At 41.9% G+C, this 18,909-nt stretch overlaps 2 protein-coding genes across 3 annotated transcripts in view; both read left to right on the top strand.

The window, feature by feature from the left end:
- Positions 1-5,095, top strand: part of LOC121898516 (mitogen-activated protein kinase kinase kinase kinase 5-like) — a 31,547-nt gene extending 26,452 nt beyond the window's left edge. For both annotated transcript variants that reach the window (XM_042413664.1, XM_042413665.1), the window contains exons 27-32: positions 699-802; positions 1,448-1,625; positions 1,777-1,845; positions 2,709-2,801; positions 3,217-3,343; positions 4,028-5,095. In XM_042413664.1, the coding sequence (XP_042269598.1) occupies positions 699-802; positions 1,448-1,625; positions 1,777-1,845; positions 2,709-2,801; positions 3,217-3,343; positions 4,028-4,124 (668 nt within the window). In that variant the 3' untranslated portion in view covers positions 4,125-5,095. The remainder of the gene's footprint in view (positions 1-698; positions 803-1,447; positions 1,626-1,776; positions 1,846-2,708; positions 2,802-3,216; positions 3,344-4,027) is intronic.
- Positions 5,096-5,114: 19 nt separating this feature from the next.
- On the top strand, positions 5,115-18,909 carry zmp:0000000529 (WD repeat-containing protein 20). Its single transcript, XM_042413666.1, has 4 exons — positions 5,115-6,188; positions 9,178-9,360; positions 10,096-11,496; positions 16,183-18,909. The coding sequence occupies exons 1-4, from the start codon at positions 5,772-5,774 to the stop codon at positions 16,228-16,230; spliced, it is 2,049 nt and encodes a 682-aa protein (XP_042269600.1). The 5' UTR covers positions 5,115-5,771; the 3' UTR covers positions 16,231-18,909.

Raw genomic sequence — 18,909 nt, 5'->3', positions numbered from 1 at the left:
CCCTTCATAATACACTTACAATGTAAGTGATGGAGGACAAAATCCACAGTCCTCCTTCTGTGTAAAAATGTATTTAAAAGTTTATCTGAAGCTAATATGAAGCTTCAGTCATCCAAATGAGTCAAATCAAGTAGATATCTTTCAACGTTACAGTCTTTTTAGTGCCAAAGTTCCTCTTTTTGTTACTAGACTTCCACTGCAGCTCAACAGGGAAACACTGTCCGAGGAAACACAAAGAGGGAATTTGATGCTAAAAAGACTGTAAATGTGTCAGATATCCACTTGATATGACTAACTCAGACTGCTGAAGCCTCATATAAGCTTCACATTTGCACTAAATGACTGTGTGGACACACAGAAAGCACATTTGAAGGATCTTTTAATAGCCAGTATGAACAGGAGGAATGATTACAGCGAGGAAAACCTCTTTCACCGTTCATAAGGACACCTGACTATTATTTTAAGACACATTTGAAGAATTGTGCACCCATCCTTTAGTCAGCTGAACAGCGTGATACCAGCAGCGGGAGGTGAATCGTGCCACCCGCACAAACTCCACAGGGTACCTTTAAACTTCATTTCTCATTTTGAAGCTCCATTAGGATGCAGATACTGCACAGTAGGCAGTTTTCCAGTGTTGATGTGAGTGTGTCAGAGATAACCAATTAAACCTCGTGTTCTGTCATGTCTCCCTGCAGCAGATAACATGCAGCGAGGCTGCGTGTTCCTGTGCTGTGCTCTGGAGTCCAGCGTGGTGCTGCTGCAGTGGTACGAGCCGATGCACAAGTTCATGCTCATTAAGGTATGTAGGGCTGCAACTGCAGATTATTTTTATTACCAGTAAATCTGCCATTTATTGTCCGGTTGTATATAAAATGACAGAAAACTGTAAAAGAATTATTATAATTTTCCAGAGCATTAATTGTTCCTGTATGTTCTGACATTTTAATGTTTAAGTCTAATTTTGTGGGGGTAAATTAAATAGTTATATATGATAGTATAAGGAAAAGGAGCAGAATAAAACTCATAAATGCTAAATATGATATACATGTGCATTATAACAATATACCATAAAATATGTGCAAGTTTAGATGACGTACAGTCTAATTCCATCAGCTGATCTTTGTTACTTGTCTGTGTTTAACTTTTTACCATTTTTATGAGACTGTTAACACTGACAGCGACTAATAAAATGACTGGAAGGAAAATAAAACATTTTATGGTCACCATTAAATTTATGAGCTAGTTTTAGACCTTTGAGCATAAAATGGTTATGGTTTTGAGGGTAGACTCACTGGTGCCCTGAGTTATACGCCATCCTGCGGCTGAAAGGTTGCAAGTTTAAGTGTTTTTGAGCAAAACACTTAAGCTGTCTGCTTTATAGGCTGCTGAAAAACAGCTAAATACCCAAAGACATTTAAAAAGAAATTAAAATCTTGACTTGCAGAATTTCGACTTCCCCCTGCCCAACCCTTTGCGAGTGTTTGAGATGGTGATGCCGCCCCATCATGAGTACCCGCTGGTGTGCATCGGTGTCTCTCGGGGGTCCAGCCCCAACGTGCCGGTCAATGTAGAATACATCAACCTCAACTCCAACACTTCCTGGTTTACCAACTCTGGCTTGGGTAAGTGGACTTTAGAATGCAAAGAGGTACAAACAACCCACCGTGATCTGAATTCCCAGAAAAATTTCTGCATTTTACACCAGCTGTTGTTTATTTGTTTATTGTTGTTGTTGTTGCTGATGATGGTGTTTGTGTGTGTATGTTCTTGCAGAGAAACCTTGCCCGGATGTAGTTCAAGTAAACCAGTTGGACCCCAACTCACTGCTCGTCCTCGTAGAAAGTAAGTAAATCCAAGTTTCTTTTAATATCTTTTCATATTAAAAGACTCACAATACACAATATTTATCAGACATTATAAAAGAGCACATATCAACACAAGTACCTGTATAATATTGCCAGTTCTGACCTCACAAATACTTTGACACACTGAACATCATCAGTTTCAGAAGAGACCATTTGTTGCATGGTTTTCCAATGGTTTCCATGGTTTTTGTGTCGGGTTGCATTAGATTGTACAGGTGTTCATATTAATGTGTCCACCCCCATCATATAATACAGGACACCCAGCCTATTATGGTGCAATATATCATGATATTATGTATCTATTATGGTCTCACTTGGTCAAATTCCTGCAGCAGTGATTATTGTACAGTGATTATTTGTATGAAGGTTAAAATAATCAGGATATTGATATGAAAATATCAATAAATAATAATAAAAAGAAATAAAATATAATTTGGTTGGTGTTTATTCTTCAATAGGTTTGTGTTGTGTTGTGTTGGAGAATTAGGTAACAAGGTGAAAAAGTCATTCTCTTCATCAGGCAGACCTAAAACTGTCAGAGTTTGAGGGGTTTTGTTTCCCACCGGTGCTCTGATGGTAAAAGTACATTAATAATAGTAATAAAAGAATTCAGATAAATTCAGTGCAGTTATGGGAAGAAGCTGTGTGGCAGTTAAATTAAAGTGAGGTGAGAAATGTTCAGGTATAGATTGTTGAGTTCAGGTGTTTGCTAAACAAGGTTAGAATCTGGCAATAATTGTGATAATGGGATTTATAACGGTGTTATGTTTAATCTACTTCCATATTTCCACACTGATGTAGCAGATGATAATCTCACGACTACCCGTCTCTCCTCCACAGGGTCAGTACATATAGTAGGCCTGGAGGGGGAGCTGAAGAGCAGCAGGTCTACGCTATATGAGACCACCTTCTCTCATGAAGTGGAGTCTATAGGTGAGTACATGCAGCCACAAAACCAGTGACAGTTAAAGGGGAAGTCCACCAATTAAACACATCAGAGTCTGTTTACAGGTGTCAGGAAGCACGACTGCATATGTGAAAAAAAAAATCTTTTGTGGCTCCAGAGGAAGCTGTGTGAAATCTGATAAATATCTTCAAGTGAGTGTCAGTTGGGACTGAAAGAAGTGAGGTTACCAGACCTCACCTCTGCTAGGCTACGTTATCAGCTAGTAGCAAACCACACCCGAATTGCAATTGAGTTGTATTGGAATGAAGGATGAAGAATGAATAGAATAAAAAAGACAATATCTCTGGTTCTGCTGCATTGATTTAGATTTTTGTCCATCATGACCAAATCATAAATGATTGTAGCTCAGCGTTAACTCTGTTTGTTTGTCTGTTCATCCAGTGTATTTTGAGGACACACTGTTAGCAGTGTGGCGTCATGGCTGGCAGAGGAAAGGACACGGTTTCACTGAGGTGCTGGAGGAAACCACAGACCCCAGGAAGATCTACAGACTGGTGCAGTCAGACAGGTACAGCATGCCCTCACTGACTGCTGCTGCTGCTGCTGCTGCTCATTGCTCACTACTGTGGATTTTTTGTTTTTTTTTCTGGTAATCTCATTAAGATCAAGATCTCTTTTGCAAGAGAGACCTGAGTAGGGCAAAGGAAATAAGAACAAAGATAATACATGTCTGGTTGCTTAGATTTCATGTTGCAGGTGGCAGTTTTTTCTTTATCTGTTCAGGCAGGGAGGCTACCGTTGCTAATGCCAACTACTCAGCTCCACTTCTGTTGGTGTCAAATGATAGAAAATGTAAAAACACATCAACACATCTTTAGGTGGCAGAGATTTTTTCTCACTGCCACAGAAAAAAAACACCATTTGCTTCGCTTCTATGCTTTGATTTGACAGATTTTTCTAACATTACACATCTTGGATTCACTGAGGAACTGTCTGATGTGATAAACAGTTATTGAGGTGAAACATACAGTTTCCACTGAAGTAAAGATCAGGAATATATTTAAAATCAGCAATTCATCTGAATATTATATTCTTTATTTGCATCTTGGACAGAAAAGTTTATATGATCCCTATTCATTCATAACTTACATCAGATTGATACTGTTAGTCCTATAAATTTAGTGCAGGACTGTTTAAATTTCACTATCTCCCTGCTTGACCTCCGCTGACCCGCTTGACCTTTTCACTGCAGGATGGTCGTCATGGAGACGCACCAGATAGAGGACCAGTCGGGGCTGTCCAACCTGTACGTCCTGGAAATTGCTGAGAACTACGTAATGCTGCCTTGAGTCTCTCATTTGCTGGGAAACTCCCAAACACCACTTCTATATGAATGCCTCTACCCCGGGACTTGCAGCATTCAAGGGTGGAAGCGAACGGACACATCTGTCAACAACATTTGGATCTTCCATCGTCTGTCATCATTAACTCTGACGGGCAAGGATCCGTCGCTGCCACAGTATTTTTATATCTAAATGAGAAGACAGGAACTACATCAGGAAGGAAGTGATGGCAGGATGTTGCAAAGTTACACCGACTTAAGATGATTGTTGTGTTCTTGCCTTTATCCCTCACACTGGGGGAGTCTGCTCTTATTTATGCTAATTTCAACTTGGTTTGTGAGACTCTGAACAATCTCCTGAATCCTGATAGCTGAGAAAAACCCTAAATGAATAGTGAAGGAAGGTCCTCCTCTAACACTACAGAGGAGTATCTACTTTTTTTTTTTCTGCCACAGCATTGTCGATATGAGCAGCAGCTGCCCGCAGGACTGAAATATATATACGGCTTCCCCAAAGACACCTCATACAAGCATAAAGGACTGGAGCATAGCAGCACTGTTGCTGTTGCTCATGTTGTGTGTTTTGTAACCTTGAGTTTGTATGTCAGTGTTGGATCGAAGACACACACTTCTCACTGCCGCTACACTGTAATAAAGTTAATTAACACAAGATGAGGTGAATTGTATTGATCTTGGAGGGGAAACGGGGCAAATCAGTTACAGTTAATGAAAGGTGAAAGTTAATTAAGTAATCTCTGTCAGTGTGTTTAGCTGGTGTGATTAGGTCACATTTGACAAGCTGTGGTACTATGTTGATTCGCTAATAGTGTGCATGGAAGTGTTGGCGAAACAACAAATTTGAATTCACTACAAAACACACACGATCAATAATATTTGCATCCACTTTTACAAGCCATTGCGTTCAGTTTTAGACCGTGCATGTCAAATTCCTAATTTAAATTTAATTTAATTATTTTTTTTAATGTATTCAGGGAAGCAGTTTTCTTTAAAAGCTCAATGTGAGCATGACAGTGTCAGTTTTCTGCAATTCAAATGAAGCCCTCGCTTGTGGCACTAATCTCTTTCCATAAAAAGACACCACATAATGCATTTTAAAGAGGTACCAGAAAAAAAAACGATAGCCAACGTCCTGAAAGCAATAAGCCTATTATAGTGTTGTTTTTTTCATGAGTGGCACACTTGATTCAACAAATCATATCTTAAACTGGTCTTGGTGTCACCGGGAGGTTGATAAATCAAGCTGGGCCGGATAAGGGCCGGACGCCTTCTCTTTAACCCCCGACACATTAGTGGGAGTGCGCAGTGCCAGACTGGGCCAGCAGCCGACGCATCATTGATCGCACGTATTTACGCACAGTGGATGAACGGAGGCAAAGAGCTGGTCGAGGATGATGCTTACACCGGCTCAGAAGGGCTTTCTCTCGGGGTTTATTTACCAGGTAGCAGCGGTATGGTCGCCGGTTCTGGTGTAAAATGCACTGGAGCAGACCGGGTGTGCTGGTCGGCCTAGCTGAGCTCGGCTGCTGCTGCTCGCCTCCGCCGCTCCCATTTCTATTCTAGTACTTTTTTTATTGCAGCGTTATTATTTCCAGGTCAAAATCACTGTTTCCTGTGCGGCTTGTTTGTACTAAAAATGGCCGGAGATGGCGGTGCTCTGAAGGATATCAATGAGATTAAATCCCAGTTCCGGACCAGAGAGGGCTTCTACAAGCTGCTCACCCTCTCGGACTCGCAGCAGCGGGGCGGGCTGCCGCGGGGTCCGTCCGCCGGAGCCACGCTGGGCCCCGGGGCTGGAGCCGGTCCGATACCCGGCGGAGGGGTCGGGCTGCTGCAGGGGCCCGGGGCTGCTGCCGCCGCCGCCGCCGCTGCTGCTGCCGCCGCCTCCTCCTCTTCCAATGCCGCAGCCAACTCCTCTCCGGCGGGCTTCCTGCCGCCGGTCCGGGTCTCTATGGTCAAGCTGCAGCCAGAAGACCCGAGCGAGGAGTCGGAGAGGGTGTGCTTCAACATCGGCAGGGAGCTGTATTTTTACACGTACACCAACATCAAGAAGGTGAGCCTGCTCTTCTCTCCGCTCTTGGCCAGAATGACAGATCGGATGGTCAGGTTTTAGCCTAGCATGTTAGCCTGCACTGCTGATTTGATGCTATTAGCTTGCATTTCGTCATCTTTTTTTTTTTTTTATTATTTAAAATGAGCCTCTTTGGCTGCTAGCGCTGCACACAGCTGGCGAACATGCACATAATTCAATGTGTGTCTGTTATGCAGTGCGATGGAGTGGCAGATAATTTGGCTGAATAGACAGTGAATGGTGCATCATCCAGACGGATACAGGGCAACAGTGTTACTATAACGAGCAGGAAACAGACAGGAAGGCTCTGACAGCACTCTATTCACTGCGTTTTTACTAGAAACCATGTGAACTGAAGGCAGTTTATTCTCTCTGCTGCATCTTGAATGTTAATCTGGATCTTTACTTTGTCCTCTAATCATACAGTTTGGAGTTGCTGTAAAAGTAGTGTACTCATGATGAAGAGTGCTGCAAGGTGACTCAGTTGGCAGCAGATGGTTTAGATTCAAGACAAAACACTGTTGTTTAAAAAAAAAAAAATCTCCATGTAGCTCTCACACTGCATTACAGGCTCATAATGAAGTGGGTGTTAAAAGTCAGAATTCATTATGGAGAAAAAAAAAACATAATTGGCAAGGTTTTTAATCTGTTTCGTGACAAGAATTGTTTCACAAATGTGCACATCACTGAAATCTGACACCTTTTTAACACACACTCGCCTGAAGGAAGGAGTAGTATCTGCATTTGTTCTCCAGTTTCTTTCCTTTTACATAGCTTGTTTTTAGCATTGCTAGCATTCACCAAGGATCCTGTTTAGAGAGCTTGCAGCTAGCTACACCACTTGCTTCTTAATGAGGGATGTTAATAACCCATTTAGAGGACAAATGTAAAAAGCTTCTCCTCTAACATGGACCTGACATGGATCGATGAGGAGGGGGGGAAAGGGTTGTAACTGACTACATTTTAAAATGTCAAGACTTTTCTTTCACTCTACGCCATCAGACATATTCTCTGGTTCAGAATGAAATCGCTCCATAAATATGATAAATGTAGTTAATCTGCCAGGAATATGTGTGTCTTTATCACTGATACATATACCGTACATGTAGACGGCTGAAGGTACGTGTCACGATTAATATGCAGAACATTCAGCATTTGGTTAGCATGTGCATTCAAGCAGCATGACATGCAGTAAATTATACTCCACATCCTCAGGGATTCCCAATCTTCCTTATGTCAGCTAACCTCAAGAAGAGATGTGCTTTCAAAGGTTTGTACACAGTCTCACCTGCTGCCAGTACGGTTACTGATTGAACTAGAGCTGCTGATTAATTGAATAATTTATCTGCAGTTATCCTGATAATCGATTAATTGTTTCAGTCAAGCAAAAACAGACTGTTCTACAGATGAAGCAAGCAAATGGACATCACAGTGTCCTCTGAGGAACTGTGAACACCATTTTTTCACTGTTTTTTTTAAATATTTCATGAAAATTAGTTAGTTGCAGCCTTAGATTTAACTGTGAAATCATCAACATGAATGTAACCGATGGCAAGAAAACTCATTCACATCCGGCCAACACCCAGATCCTCCTAATGAGGTCATTATCAGTGCCAATACGATCAGGAAGATGGGATCAATGCATCTCTAATAATCAGATTTAATGTGCACTGCCTCTCCAAAGTTATTATATGATCAAGTGTTGTAAATTGCTTTGCAGCGAGCGTGCGTTCATTCTCAAGACGATAGAGATAGTTGTCCTGATTTCGGTTGAAAAGTTTGATTTGTCGTTTATTGGATTCGACCAGTAAATCAATAAATCACTCCTCACTGGGGAGTCTCATCTACGTTTATCTTCAGTCTGAGACGTCCCACATTTCCCTAATGTAAAATGTCTCTGAAGAAATAATTGTCAAAACATGATTTATTAGGCATAATGAGTCTGTTCTCTCCCCGGTATCATTTTATTTGTATCATGGTTGATTGTGACTCCGCTCCAGCTTGATATATTCATGTAAATTTAAATCCTGACAGTGAGGAATACAGTATAATGACTGTATGAAACCCTCAGAGATCGGGTGTGACCTTACAGCGTTTTGTCGGCGGGGGAGTGGGGAGACCAATAACACGAGCGAGTGTGTTTCCAGTCTAGAAATAAACCTGCAGCCATGTTGCTTCCCCGGTCTCTCGTGGCCAACGTCGGCAGAAACGTCAGCATCTCTCGTATGATGGATTTCTCCCTGTATGACTGTTGAATGTCGGCAGACACAAAGCAGCACTAGAAAGAAACATTTGCTTCTTCATTCCGACACCAGAAACCTGATGTTTATCATTGATCTTTTAGATAAAATGAAGAATGTTTTCCATCAAACTCCACTGTCACTACTTTTGGAAGTATCTCAATGTGACAGTGATTGATTAAGTCAAAATAAGAAAAACAGAAAATAACAAACGGGCCCTGTCGAGGCAGTTCACCTCTCGCGTTTGACTTCGATGAGGAAAGAAACTATTTCTCAGTACGGCTGTCACACTTCCTCTTTAATGCTCAGCGCATGGCACACTCGCACTCGACACGAGCTGCTGCAGAGGAGCGAGCGCCTGAAGAGTGGGGCTAAGACTTCCTTCACACCAACCCATGGCGTGAAGAGATGCTTTCTCTTTCACACGGGAACACACCGTTCAGACTCACAGACTCGGTTTCTATGACTGTCGATAAGCATTTTAACCTTTTCACAAGTTCGCACAAGCATTTTGTTCATATTCATACAGTAATTTCCCTCACAGCCCTGAAATATGAGCCACATTGTCAGCAGATGTTTGTAGCTGTGGTAAATTGTTTTAGTGTGGATCTTGTTTTCAAACGAGTCCTCTGGGACCAGCGGACCTCTAAATGTCCCTGAATCTCACTTCTTGGCAGATGTTTTGCTTGTACATCACAGTTCTCTGTCCCCCCTTTTCTGTCCGTCTGCAGGCTGTAGACCTCAGTAAGCCGATAGACAAGAGGATCTACAAGGGGACTCAGCCGACGTGTCACGACTTCAACCAGTACTCCGCCACGGCAGAGAGTGTAGCTCTCATCGTGGGTTTCTCGGCCGGACAGGTCCAGTATCTCGACCCCATCAAGAAGGAAACCAGTAAACTCTTCAATGAGGAGGTATTACATTTGTATCTGCAAATATTAGATTTCCTCTGTGTTAGGGAAAGTTGTAATCAAAGGTTGCTGCAGTTCAGCAGAGGTAGTAATTTGTCCTTGCATTGATTTTTTTTTTCCCTACTTTAGATGCTGTGATGTAGCCTAGACATTCAGACACTGTATTCATTGTTGTCCGTCTAAAATGCTTTGATTTTTTTTTTTCTCTCTGTGTCTCCTGAACTGCCTGTCTGTTTAATGGGATTCTCTTTAATGGGACTCCCTATTAAATTTAAGAGGCTTGGAGTGTATGTGTGCACGACTGCATGCAGACTTTCCTGTTTGCGTGTCTTCTGAATCTATTCACTTCCTTGGGATTCGCTTTTTTCTAAATCTTTTTCTTTCGTAATCTTCTGCTCCCTTGGTTTTCTCTCTCTGTTGGTTTCAGCTCACGCTTGTTTCTAGATCTCTACAGCCCTTCTCTGTCTTCCAAGGCTTCTGTTCTCTCTGTGTGCTTCTCTCAGTAGTTTATATTTCGTTTTTTGGGGTTTTTTTTTAGATTTCACATTTTGCTAGCGATGATGTGACTCTACCTAGTGTCCACATAATACAATAAACTTTGTCTTATCTTTATTTTACTCTTACTTTTATTCTTGTCTCCCCCGTGCCTCCTTCTTTCTTTCCATCTCCTCTTCCATCCTTCCTTCTTTCCTATTTTTCCCCGCCTTTCCTCCAATCCACGTCCTTCCTGTGTTCTAGAGGTTGATAGACAAATCCAAGGTGACGTGTCTAAAATGGCTTCCCAAGTCGGAGAACCTGTTCCTAGCCTCCCATGCAAGCGGCCACCTCTACCTCTACAATGTGGACCACCCATGTGGCACCACGGCCCCACAGTACTCTCTGCTGCGACAGGGCGAAGGCTTCGCCGTATACGCCTGTAAAACTAAGACGCCGCGCAACCCGCTTTTGCGATGGGCCGTGGGCGAGGGAGGCCTCAACGAGTTTGCTTTCTCCCCGGACGGCGTGCATGTGGCGTGTGTGGGCCAGGACGGCTGCCTGCGCGTCTTCCACTTTGACTCGATGGAGCTGCAAGGGGTGATGAAGAGTTACTTTGGCGGGCTGCTGTGTGTGTCGTGGAGCCCTGATGGGAAATATCTCGCCACAGGTGGAGAGGATGACCTGGTTACCGTCTGGTCATTTGCAGAAAGCCGCGTGGTAGCGAGGGGTCACGGCCATAAGTCCTGGGTCAACGTGGTGGCGTTTGACCCCTTCACGACCTCCCTGGAAGATGAAGAGCCCATGGAGCTTAGCGGCAGTGAGGAGGACCTCCACCAGGGGGCGCCAAATAACTCCATGCACTTTGGCCGGGTTCGAACCAGCAGCACGTTGTCGCGTCTTTCCCGGCACAGCTCTAAAGGCGGCGGTTCGGCGGCAGTCACGTACCGGTTTGGTTCAGTGGGGCAGGACACCCAGTTCTGTCTGTGGGACCTGACGGATGATGTGCTGTACCCACGCCTGCCGCTGTCCCGCGCCTTCACTAACACTTTTGGACCCTCACTGTCCAACTCTGGCAGCGGAGGGGTCAACAGCACCTCAGGTGGGGGAGGGGTGGAGGGACACCATCACCCGCCTAACACTAACACCGGCACCACCAACCCACCAACACTCCCCTTACCCCTTCCTCGCTCCCTCTCGCGCTCCAACTCTCTGCCCCACCCCGCCGTGGCAAACGCCTCCAAGGGCCAGGGCGCCTCGGAAGGCGGCGGGGGAGGAGGAGGAGGGGGAGGGAGCAGCGGCGGAGGAAACAGCACCCCGTTCAGCATCGGCCGCTTTGCCACGCTGTCACTCCAGGAGCGCAAGTCGGACAAGTCTGGTGGCAGCGGTGGGGTGGAGAAGGAGCACAAGCGTTACCACAGCCTGGGCAACATCAGCAAGAGCAACGATAAGATCAACGTGGCGCCGAGGAGCAACCGGCTGGACGCGGCCAAGGTCCTGGGCACCACACTGTGCCCACGCATGCATGAAGTGCCCCTGCTGGAGCCGCTAGTGTGCAAGAAGATTGCACACGAGAGGCTGACCGTCCTGGTGTTCATGGACGACTGCATCATCACAGCCTGCCAAGAGGGTCTCATCTGTACCTGGGCACGACCGGGGAAGGCGGTACGGCTTTGATTAACTCTTTTATTAGGAAAAACATTGATAATACATCAATACTTCGGCTGAAACTTACAATTATTCTCATTGTAAGCAATCAATCTGTCAATTATTTTTTCAATTAATTGTTTAGGCGACTCAGTGTAAGTAATGGGTGAAAAATGCCAATCACAAGTTCTCAGAGCCCAAGGTGACATCAATTAACAACTGATTAAAACGTAAAAAACATGATGATGAAGTAGATGAAGCTGACGTGTCCAATATAGTTTCGTTTCCAGGTGTAGGGTGATGACATGTTACATGTTTTACATACATACGATACATGTCAGCGTTGTTACATTAAAATAAAATGCAACCGATGTAATGTATATAGGACTTCTAGCTGTAACTAATTTGCGGTCCTTGTCCCTGGTTAAGCTTTTAAGAGATAAAACCCATAATAAAACTCTCTGATACAGGCATAGAGGCTAACAATAAAACAGACATAGACAAACAACCATTACAAACCGTAATTGAGACAACAAACACTACAGACGAGAATTAAGAACAGTGACTGAAAGTGATGATTAAGAACAAAAGGGAAAGAAAATATGTATGCTATATAAACCCATGTATCTCAGTGTTTAAGCCGTAGTTATGCCTTACTATTTAAAGCTTTAAAATAAGTAAATGTTTTTTACTTATTTACAGGACTGACCGAATGTTGTTTTGCATTTTGCTGGTTTTCAGTCTCCACTAACTGCTCTCCTCATAGTGGCTCCTTTGCTTTTATATTTTAAAATCATTTGACTGACTAGTTCTGAGTCAAGGCCATTCATACACTTAAAAATATATTTCATAAATGAGAGATTTATAAAATTCTCAAAGCTTAATAAATTATGCTTTTTCTGAATTTTATAATGGTGCCATTTTATTGGCTTCTGATCAAGTATTTTCAAAGCCTGTTTATATAATGACATTATAGGTTCCATTGCCAATTGGGTTGCCTGGCCCTAGACGGTTACACAATAAGAGAGATGCAATAGAATAAAGGCGTGCATATATAGTTGGACGGCCTTTATGGGTAAAAATCAGTTAAGGTTAATCTTGATGGTCTTGAACACTTTCCTAATATGTGCTTCAAATTTTAATTGGGAATCCAAGACAACACCTAGAAGAACTCATTTACTCATGTATTGAAAAGCACATTGAAACAGTTTTTGCACAGTTCAGAGTTAGGAAGTTATTTTGAAGCCACCGATCACATGTCTGTTCAGTAACTCTGCAGTCTGTTGTGGAGTCTTTGTCGACACATAAATGATTACATCATCAGCATACATTTGGCACCCAACCTCTTTACAGCTGTCTGGTAGCTCATTAATATAAAAGAGCAGTGGTCCAAGGATGGAACCTTGTGGTACGCCCATTTTGCAATTTCGAAGGGATGATGTCATACCATTAATTTTGACACATTGCTTTCGGGATTCCAGATATGATTTAAACCAGTTAAGAGCTTGTTGGGAAAAGTTTTACTTTTTAAAAACAAGTTTATTTAAAAGTATCTCATGATTCATAGTATCAGAGGCCTTTTTCAGCACTAAAAGTACTGCTCCTACTTCTTTACAATCATCTAGTACACTGTTTTTCAATCATGGTCCTGGGTCACCTCTGCTCTGCATGTTTTAGATGTTTCCCTTCTCCAACACCTGATTCAAATGAATTCTTGAGCTTGATGAGAAGCTGATAATTTGAATCAGATGTGTTGGAAGACAGAAACATCTAAAACATGCAGGGAAGAGGTGCCTCAGGACCAGGATTGGAAAAAAAAACTGATCTAGTGACCTTTTAATCATTTCTGCAAGATAACATGTAGTCATTTCTGTTGAAGCTCACAGTGTTTTGGATGGAGAAGGTGGTTTCTTTCAAGACAATTTATCAGCTGCTATGCCATTAACTTTTCAATAAGAGATAGATTGCAGGGAGAATTGAGATCAGTCTATAATTACAAGCTTGGTCCGGTTCTCCAGACATAAAAATCGGAGTTATACTTCCTTGTTTAAATATTTAAAGAAATTCCCCAATGATGGGTAAATGTATCATATGTGTTATAGGCCTTATCAGAGTATCAGTATACTTTTTATATGAAATCAGTGTCTAACCCAAATACATCTTTAGCCTATAAATTATTTAATTGATTAATAATTTGTTGAGTTTTACCTTGATCAGTCAGTGTGATGGAAAAGGAATTTGCTGTGTCACATACTAAAGTCCTTGACAGCTTTATTGGTTTAAAGTTTGCTGCCAGTTCCTCCACTGATTGGACAAAATAGGCATTAAGTGCATTCGCAATTACCATGCTATCAGAAGTGATCACTCCATTTACATTCAATTGAATTATTCCTTTTTTTCTAATTAGACTCTCGTTTAGTAAGTCCACTGATACGTCTCCAAAGAGATGAGCTATTTCCCCCTGATTGTGCAATTAACAGCATTGAGTAGACGGTCTTTGCTTTTCTCAGTTCATTGACCACTTTAGTCCTTTAGTCCTTTTAAAAATAAGAGTATCTGTGTGTATAATTACACAGTAAAAAGTGATTTTTTTTAAATGCAAAATCCCTCTTTTTCATTAGTTGATGAATATCATTAACCCAAGGCAGAGATGGTCTTTTTTTACATTATTTCAATGGCTTTATACATTTTTTAATTGTATTTGTGAGTGAATATATAAAGATATCTCAACATTTATTTAAATTGTATGTTTGTAGAATTGAATCGCAATTTATATTCCATACTTCACTCTCAAACTGGCAGATTTTATTCTTTCTAATCCAATTCTGTCGATTATTGACGTTTGGTCCATAGAAAACATTTCTTTGTCAGTTTCCTGACAATCAAGGCCAAATTATGATAAATTAAATGAAGTTCTTGTCACTCACTCGGGTTTATTCGTAAACATTAGATCTATAAGTGTTTAACTTGTTCGTTTCAGTCTTGTGAGGCCTTTTGTCATTTGATGCAATTTATATTTTGATGTTATTTGTCTTGCCAATTTATGTTAAAATCTCCAAGAAATATAGCTTAACTGTGACAATTTGACAACAACAATTAATCTAAATTACAATTAAAAAGACACATTGCAAGAAGGAGGAATGTACAGAATTACAATGTTAAAATTCATCTTAGGTGACAAGACAATATTTAAGATTAGACATTTTAAATCAAACATATGCAGATTAAATTCACAGCACTTGAGGGTGTCTCTGATATAGATCAGGATTCCCCACCCCCCCTTTTCCCCGATTTTCTTGTCTTTTCTATAACAAGCATACCTGGGAACATCAATCATAGTTGTTGGAACATCATTGTTCAGCCAAGTTTCACTCGGAGCCAAGAAACACAAATTAGAGTCCGTCAATAGATGTTGAACCTGATCTCTGTTTGATATAATACTCCAAATATTTAAATTACCTCCCAGTATTCCTTTCAGTTTAGACTTTAAGTCCCAGATTACCTTTGCATGTTTAAGTGCGGCATGACCAATAACTGTCTCGCGTCTCTCCTGGTGTAAGTCTAAGCTGAGATGTTGCAGTTCAGAAGACGGCGTGTCTTGGATTGTGTCCATATGATATATAGGAAATGGTTATTCCTCTTTTCTGCCAGGCCAGGAATAGTTCCCGACACCCCAGGCAGACCAAGGTGAAATTGGTTTACAGTCCCAATCGAAGCTGTATCCATTTCCAGAGTCGAGTGTGGAGGACTGTCGGTCCAAGCACTTGATGCTTTACTTAAAAGGTCTGGGGTTGGACCTGGGTTCAGCTGTATATCTCTACTCAGCAGAAGTAGGAATAGTAGTGTGTTTAAAACATGCAGTGTGCTGTTTCCTTTATGTCAGCTTCTGCTTGTCGCACAACGCCGATTCTCTGCCAACAGGTGGAGTAAATTGCAAAGTATCCGCGGCCCAAAAAAGTTCAGTTGTGCTCTGTCCGGTAAGAGTGAAATTTTGGCAGAAGTGTTTGATGTTTGATATGATGTCTCCTATACTGAGGCTTTGTCCAAGTGGAAAAAACAAAACAGCCATAAGCAGTCATATGCCCTTTCTCTATGTCTGTAAAATTTTCCTTGATCGTTGAGTGGATGATTGAAATTGTCCTTTAAATCAGGATGAGATGGTTGAAAGATACTCAACAAAACACACTCAAACGTAGACAAAAATGGCAAGAAAAGATGTTATATAGAGGCAAACCACCCCTGCTGTCGGCAGCCATCTTAAACTCTGGTCTGTCATTCTCTTTTAAATTTGTAAAGCCTCAAATTAATCCCTTTTATAAATAATAATTTCACCCATGAGATTAAGTCATACAGCCTTTCAATGTGGTTTAACTTCAGGCCATTCATTATATATTATAATTAGACTACAACAATGAATTTTGGCAAGTTCATAAGTACAGTGATATTCTGTAAACAAGTTTTATTTTTCTTTGCAGGTCAGTTTGTTTTGAGTGTATTTTTTAGCGGGTGGATATTTCAGGCTGCACCACTTCAAAAGCTAAAGAAATGACTCAACATTTGGAGATGATTTCACCTTTTCCTCTCCTCAACAACAATGGCTTTTTATGTTCCTGCACTTTCAAGTGGAGAATGTATTTTCTTACTGCGATTGTCCCTGACTGTCTAACTTTCTATTATGTTTTTGTCTTTCTGTCTCTTCTCCAGAACTTGACAGCACAAAACGGTAACTCTCCAAGCGGCACAGTGGTATAGCTGGAGGAGAAGCTTTGCACTCATCCCTCCCTCCATCTCCGTTGTCTCCTGTCTGTCCGACAGCCTCTCCACCCATCCTCAAAAGTTTCAAATCGGGGGCCAACAACCAGAGACCGTACCCTACCACTGCAGTATTATACCCTCATTATAACTGTTCTTGCCATGACCCAAAACCCTGTTCCCTACTGATTTTACTCTCACGATGGCCATTTTGGTGGGAAACTCTTGCTGAAGCATCGGCGCACGCAACATTACTTCAGAAAGACTTAACAGTTAGAAGGTTAGCCAAGACAACTGAGACACTAGTTAGCGTATCGGCTAGTTAGCCATTAGCCATCAGTTAACTGTTTAGACTAGGTTCTGGTAGCTAGCTGCAGTGGACCATATCTACTGCATGGCCAAAAGTATGTGGACACCCCTTTTGTCTTGGGCTGTTCAGGGCCAACTTGGCACCAGTTTGAGGAACGTCATTTCCTGTTTGAAGGTGACAGTGCACCTGTGCACAAAGCCAGCTCCATAAAGAAATGGTTCTCCCAGTTTGGTGTGTAAGAACTTGACTGGCCTGCACAGAGCCCTGACCTTAAGCCCATCCATCACCTCTGGGATGAACTGAGAGCCAGACCTTATTACCCAACATCAGTGTTGGACCTCACTGATACTCTTGTAGCCAAATGGGAGAAAATCCCTGCAGCCAGGTTCCAGATGTGTTGACAGTGTTCTCAGAAGAGTGAAGGCTGTTAAAGCAACATATTAATGCCCATGAATTTGGAGTAACATGTTAAACAATCACATATGGATGTAACATTCAGGTGTCCACTTACTTTTGGCCATATAAAACTTGCAACTGTAGTTTTTCATGTTCTGTTTAAAATTCAAATACATGACTTAGTCGTTATCATAATTTACACCCACAGGTTCTACTAAACAGTGCACAATGTTTTGTGCTTTATCAAATATGAAGATCTACTGTATCTTCATACTTGATAAGTGAGTTTGGCAGTAAGTAAGCGATAATGTACTGTATGATATGGTGTCGTGATGAGAGAGGCATCCTTCATCTCCACCATGTCTGTTTGTTAGTAGTCATCCACTTTTAAAGTTTCATTTAACCAGAAGTTAAGTTGGTTTCACCAGAGTTTCATGATTTTAATTGACACCTGCCAAAAACCAGAAACTAGTATTTTGACCATGGTGTAACTAGATTAATAGGGCAGCACTTCTTCCTGTTACCTTTGTCTCAATTTGAAATGATAAATGTCTGATTCCTGATGTTATTAATGTGGTCAACAGTAGGGCAGAGCTACACCGTACTTGCTCTTCAGAGTTTCCCACCTCATGCCACTGTGGGAGTAAATTTTATTCCCAGTGCTTCAGCCCTCTGCCTTCATCCCCCGCCCCGCCCCCCTCTGTGTTTCTCTACAGAAAGACTGCATCAAACAGAGATTGTTTATCCTCTCTATCTGTAACCCTGAAGCAACAAGGAGTGAACGGCCCTTCAGTCCCTCCTCCGTCTGATCCCTCCCATCCCCCCGCCCGCCCCCCCCCTTGCAAAAGACACTGCGAAAGCCACGGCCATTGTATTTAAGTTATTTATTTTATCACAAGACTGTGTAGTAATTTATATTGTAAATACTGAAAATACTCTATAAATACAAAAAGGACAAAACGTGTATGGAAATAATGACTTGACAGCAAGGAAGTGAAGAAAAAAACAGGAAAGATGGAGAATATTAATATATGAAGATCCTTCTATTGTACATAGCAACCACAGTTAAAAAATTGAATGTCTGCTGTTTTAGGGAACTTGAAGATGTCAATGTGTTTTTATTTCGTGTGATAGAGTTTTCTCCAGTTTGTCCCTGAAAGCGAGCTGAGTGTGATCCGTCGACGTCGAGGCGGAAAACATTTCGGGTTCCAGTGTGACTGACCCGAGTCGAGCACAGAGAGCAATCTTTGAAGTGGCTGCTAGCTGTACATTTCAGCTGACTGTCCGAGTCAAAATAGGTCCAAATAATACTAATTCTCCTGAACATCACACGTGGACAGACGGCATATTAACGAATAACTTGCTCACGAACACACACACTTGCACATTCGGGACTTAAAAAACGGCTCACGCGTACATGCACTCACGCGACACACACACATGCACACACACACACACACACATGCAATCCCCTTATGGTGTAGCATCATATATACTGTATCTTGGACTCATTCCTGTCGCACCTGAATTGCCTCTTGCAAGAATTTGCACATTCAATAAATCCACAGTCCATCCTGAGCTGCCATGGGTGACACACATAAAGGGGGTGTCGTTGTCTTGTTTGATCTGTGCAGAAACAGCTCCCATAACCCCCAACACTCACTGGATATTTTAATGGGTGTACATCTCGACCGGAAAACACAGCAGTGTGTCGAGATTTAGATTTTATTCCCTTGTCTTGAGACTCTCTTATAATGACCTGTACGGCTGCAGAGATCTCATCCATGCTTGTCTTTATTTTCCTGGCAATTTTCACTATTTTTCTGACTCTGGTGCAGGAAAATGACCTCACCGTTCTTTAAACCACCTTCAAAACTCAGATTGGCTTGATTAATTGCTGAAAAAAAAACAAAAATAAGATGTGAACAAAGATTCCAGAGTCCAGACAAAAACACTCTCTCATACATGAAAAA

The sequence above is a fragment of the Thunnus maccoyii genome, chromosome 6, assembly GCF_910596095.1.
Source record: "Thunnus maccoyii chromosome 6, fThuMac1.1, whole genome shotgun sequence".
NCBI classification, from domain to species: Eukaryota; Metazoa; Chordata; class Actinopteri; order Scombriformes; family Scombridae; genus Thunnus; species Thunnus maccoyii.
This window is presented reverse-complemented; position numbering and strand designations above follow the sequence as displayed.

Excerpts from the sequence above, each read along its gene's own strand:
- zmp:0000000529 (XM_042413666.1), top strand. The coding sequence starts at position 5,772 with ATGGCCGGAGATGGCGGTGCTCTGAAGGATATCAATGAGATTAAATCC. Across the intron at positions 6,189-9,177 it reads CGTACACCAACATCAAGAAG|GCTGTAGACCTCAGTAAGCC; the intron begins GTGAGCCTGCTC and ends GTCCGTCTGCAG. Across the intron at positions 11,497-16,182 it reads GGGCACGACCGGGGAAGGCG|AACTTGACAGCACAAAACGG; the intron begins GTACGGCTTTGA and ends TCTCTTCTCCAG.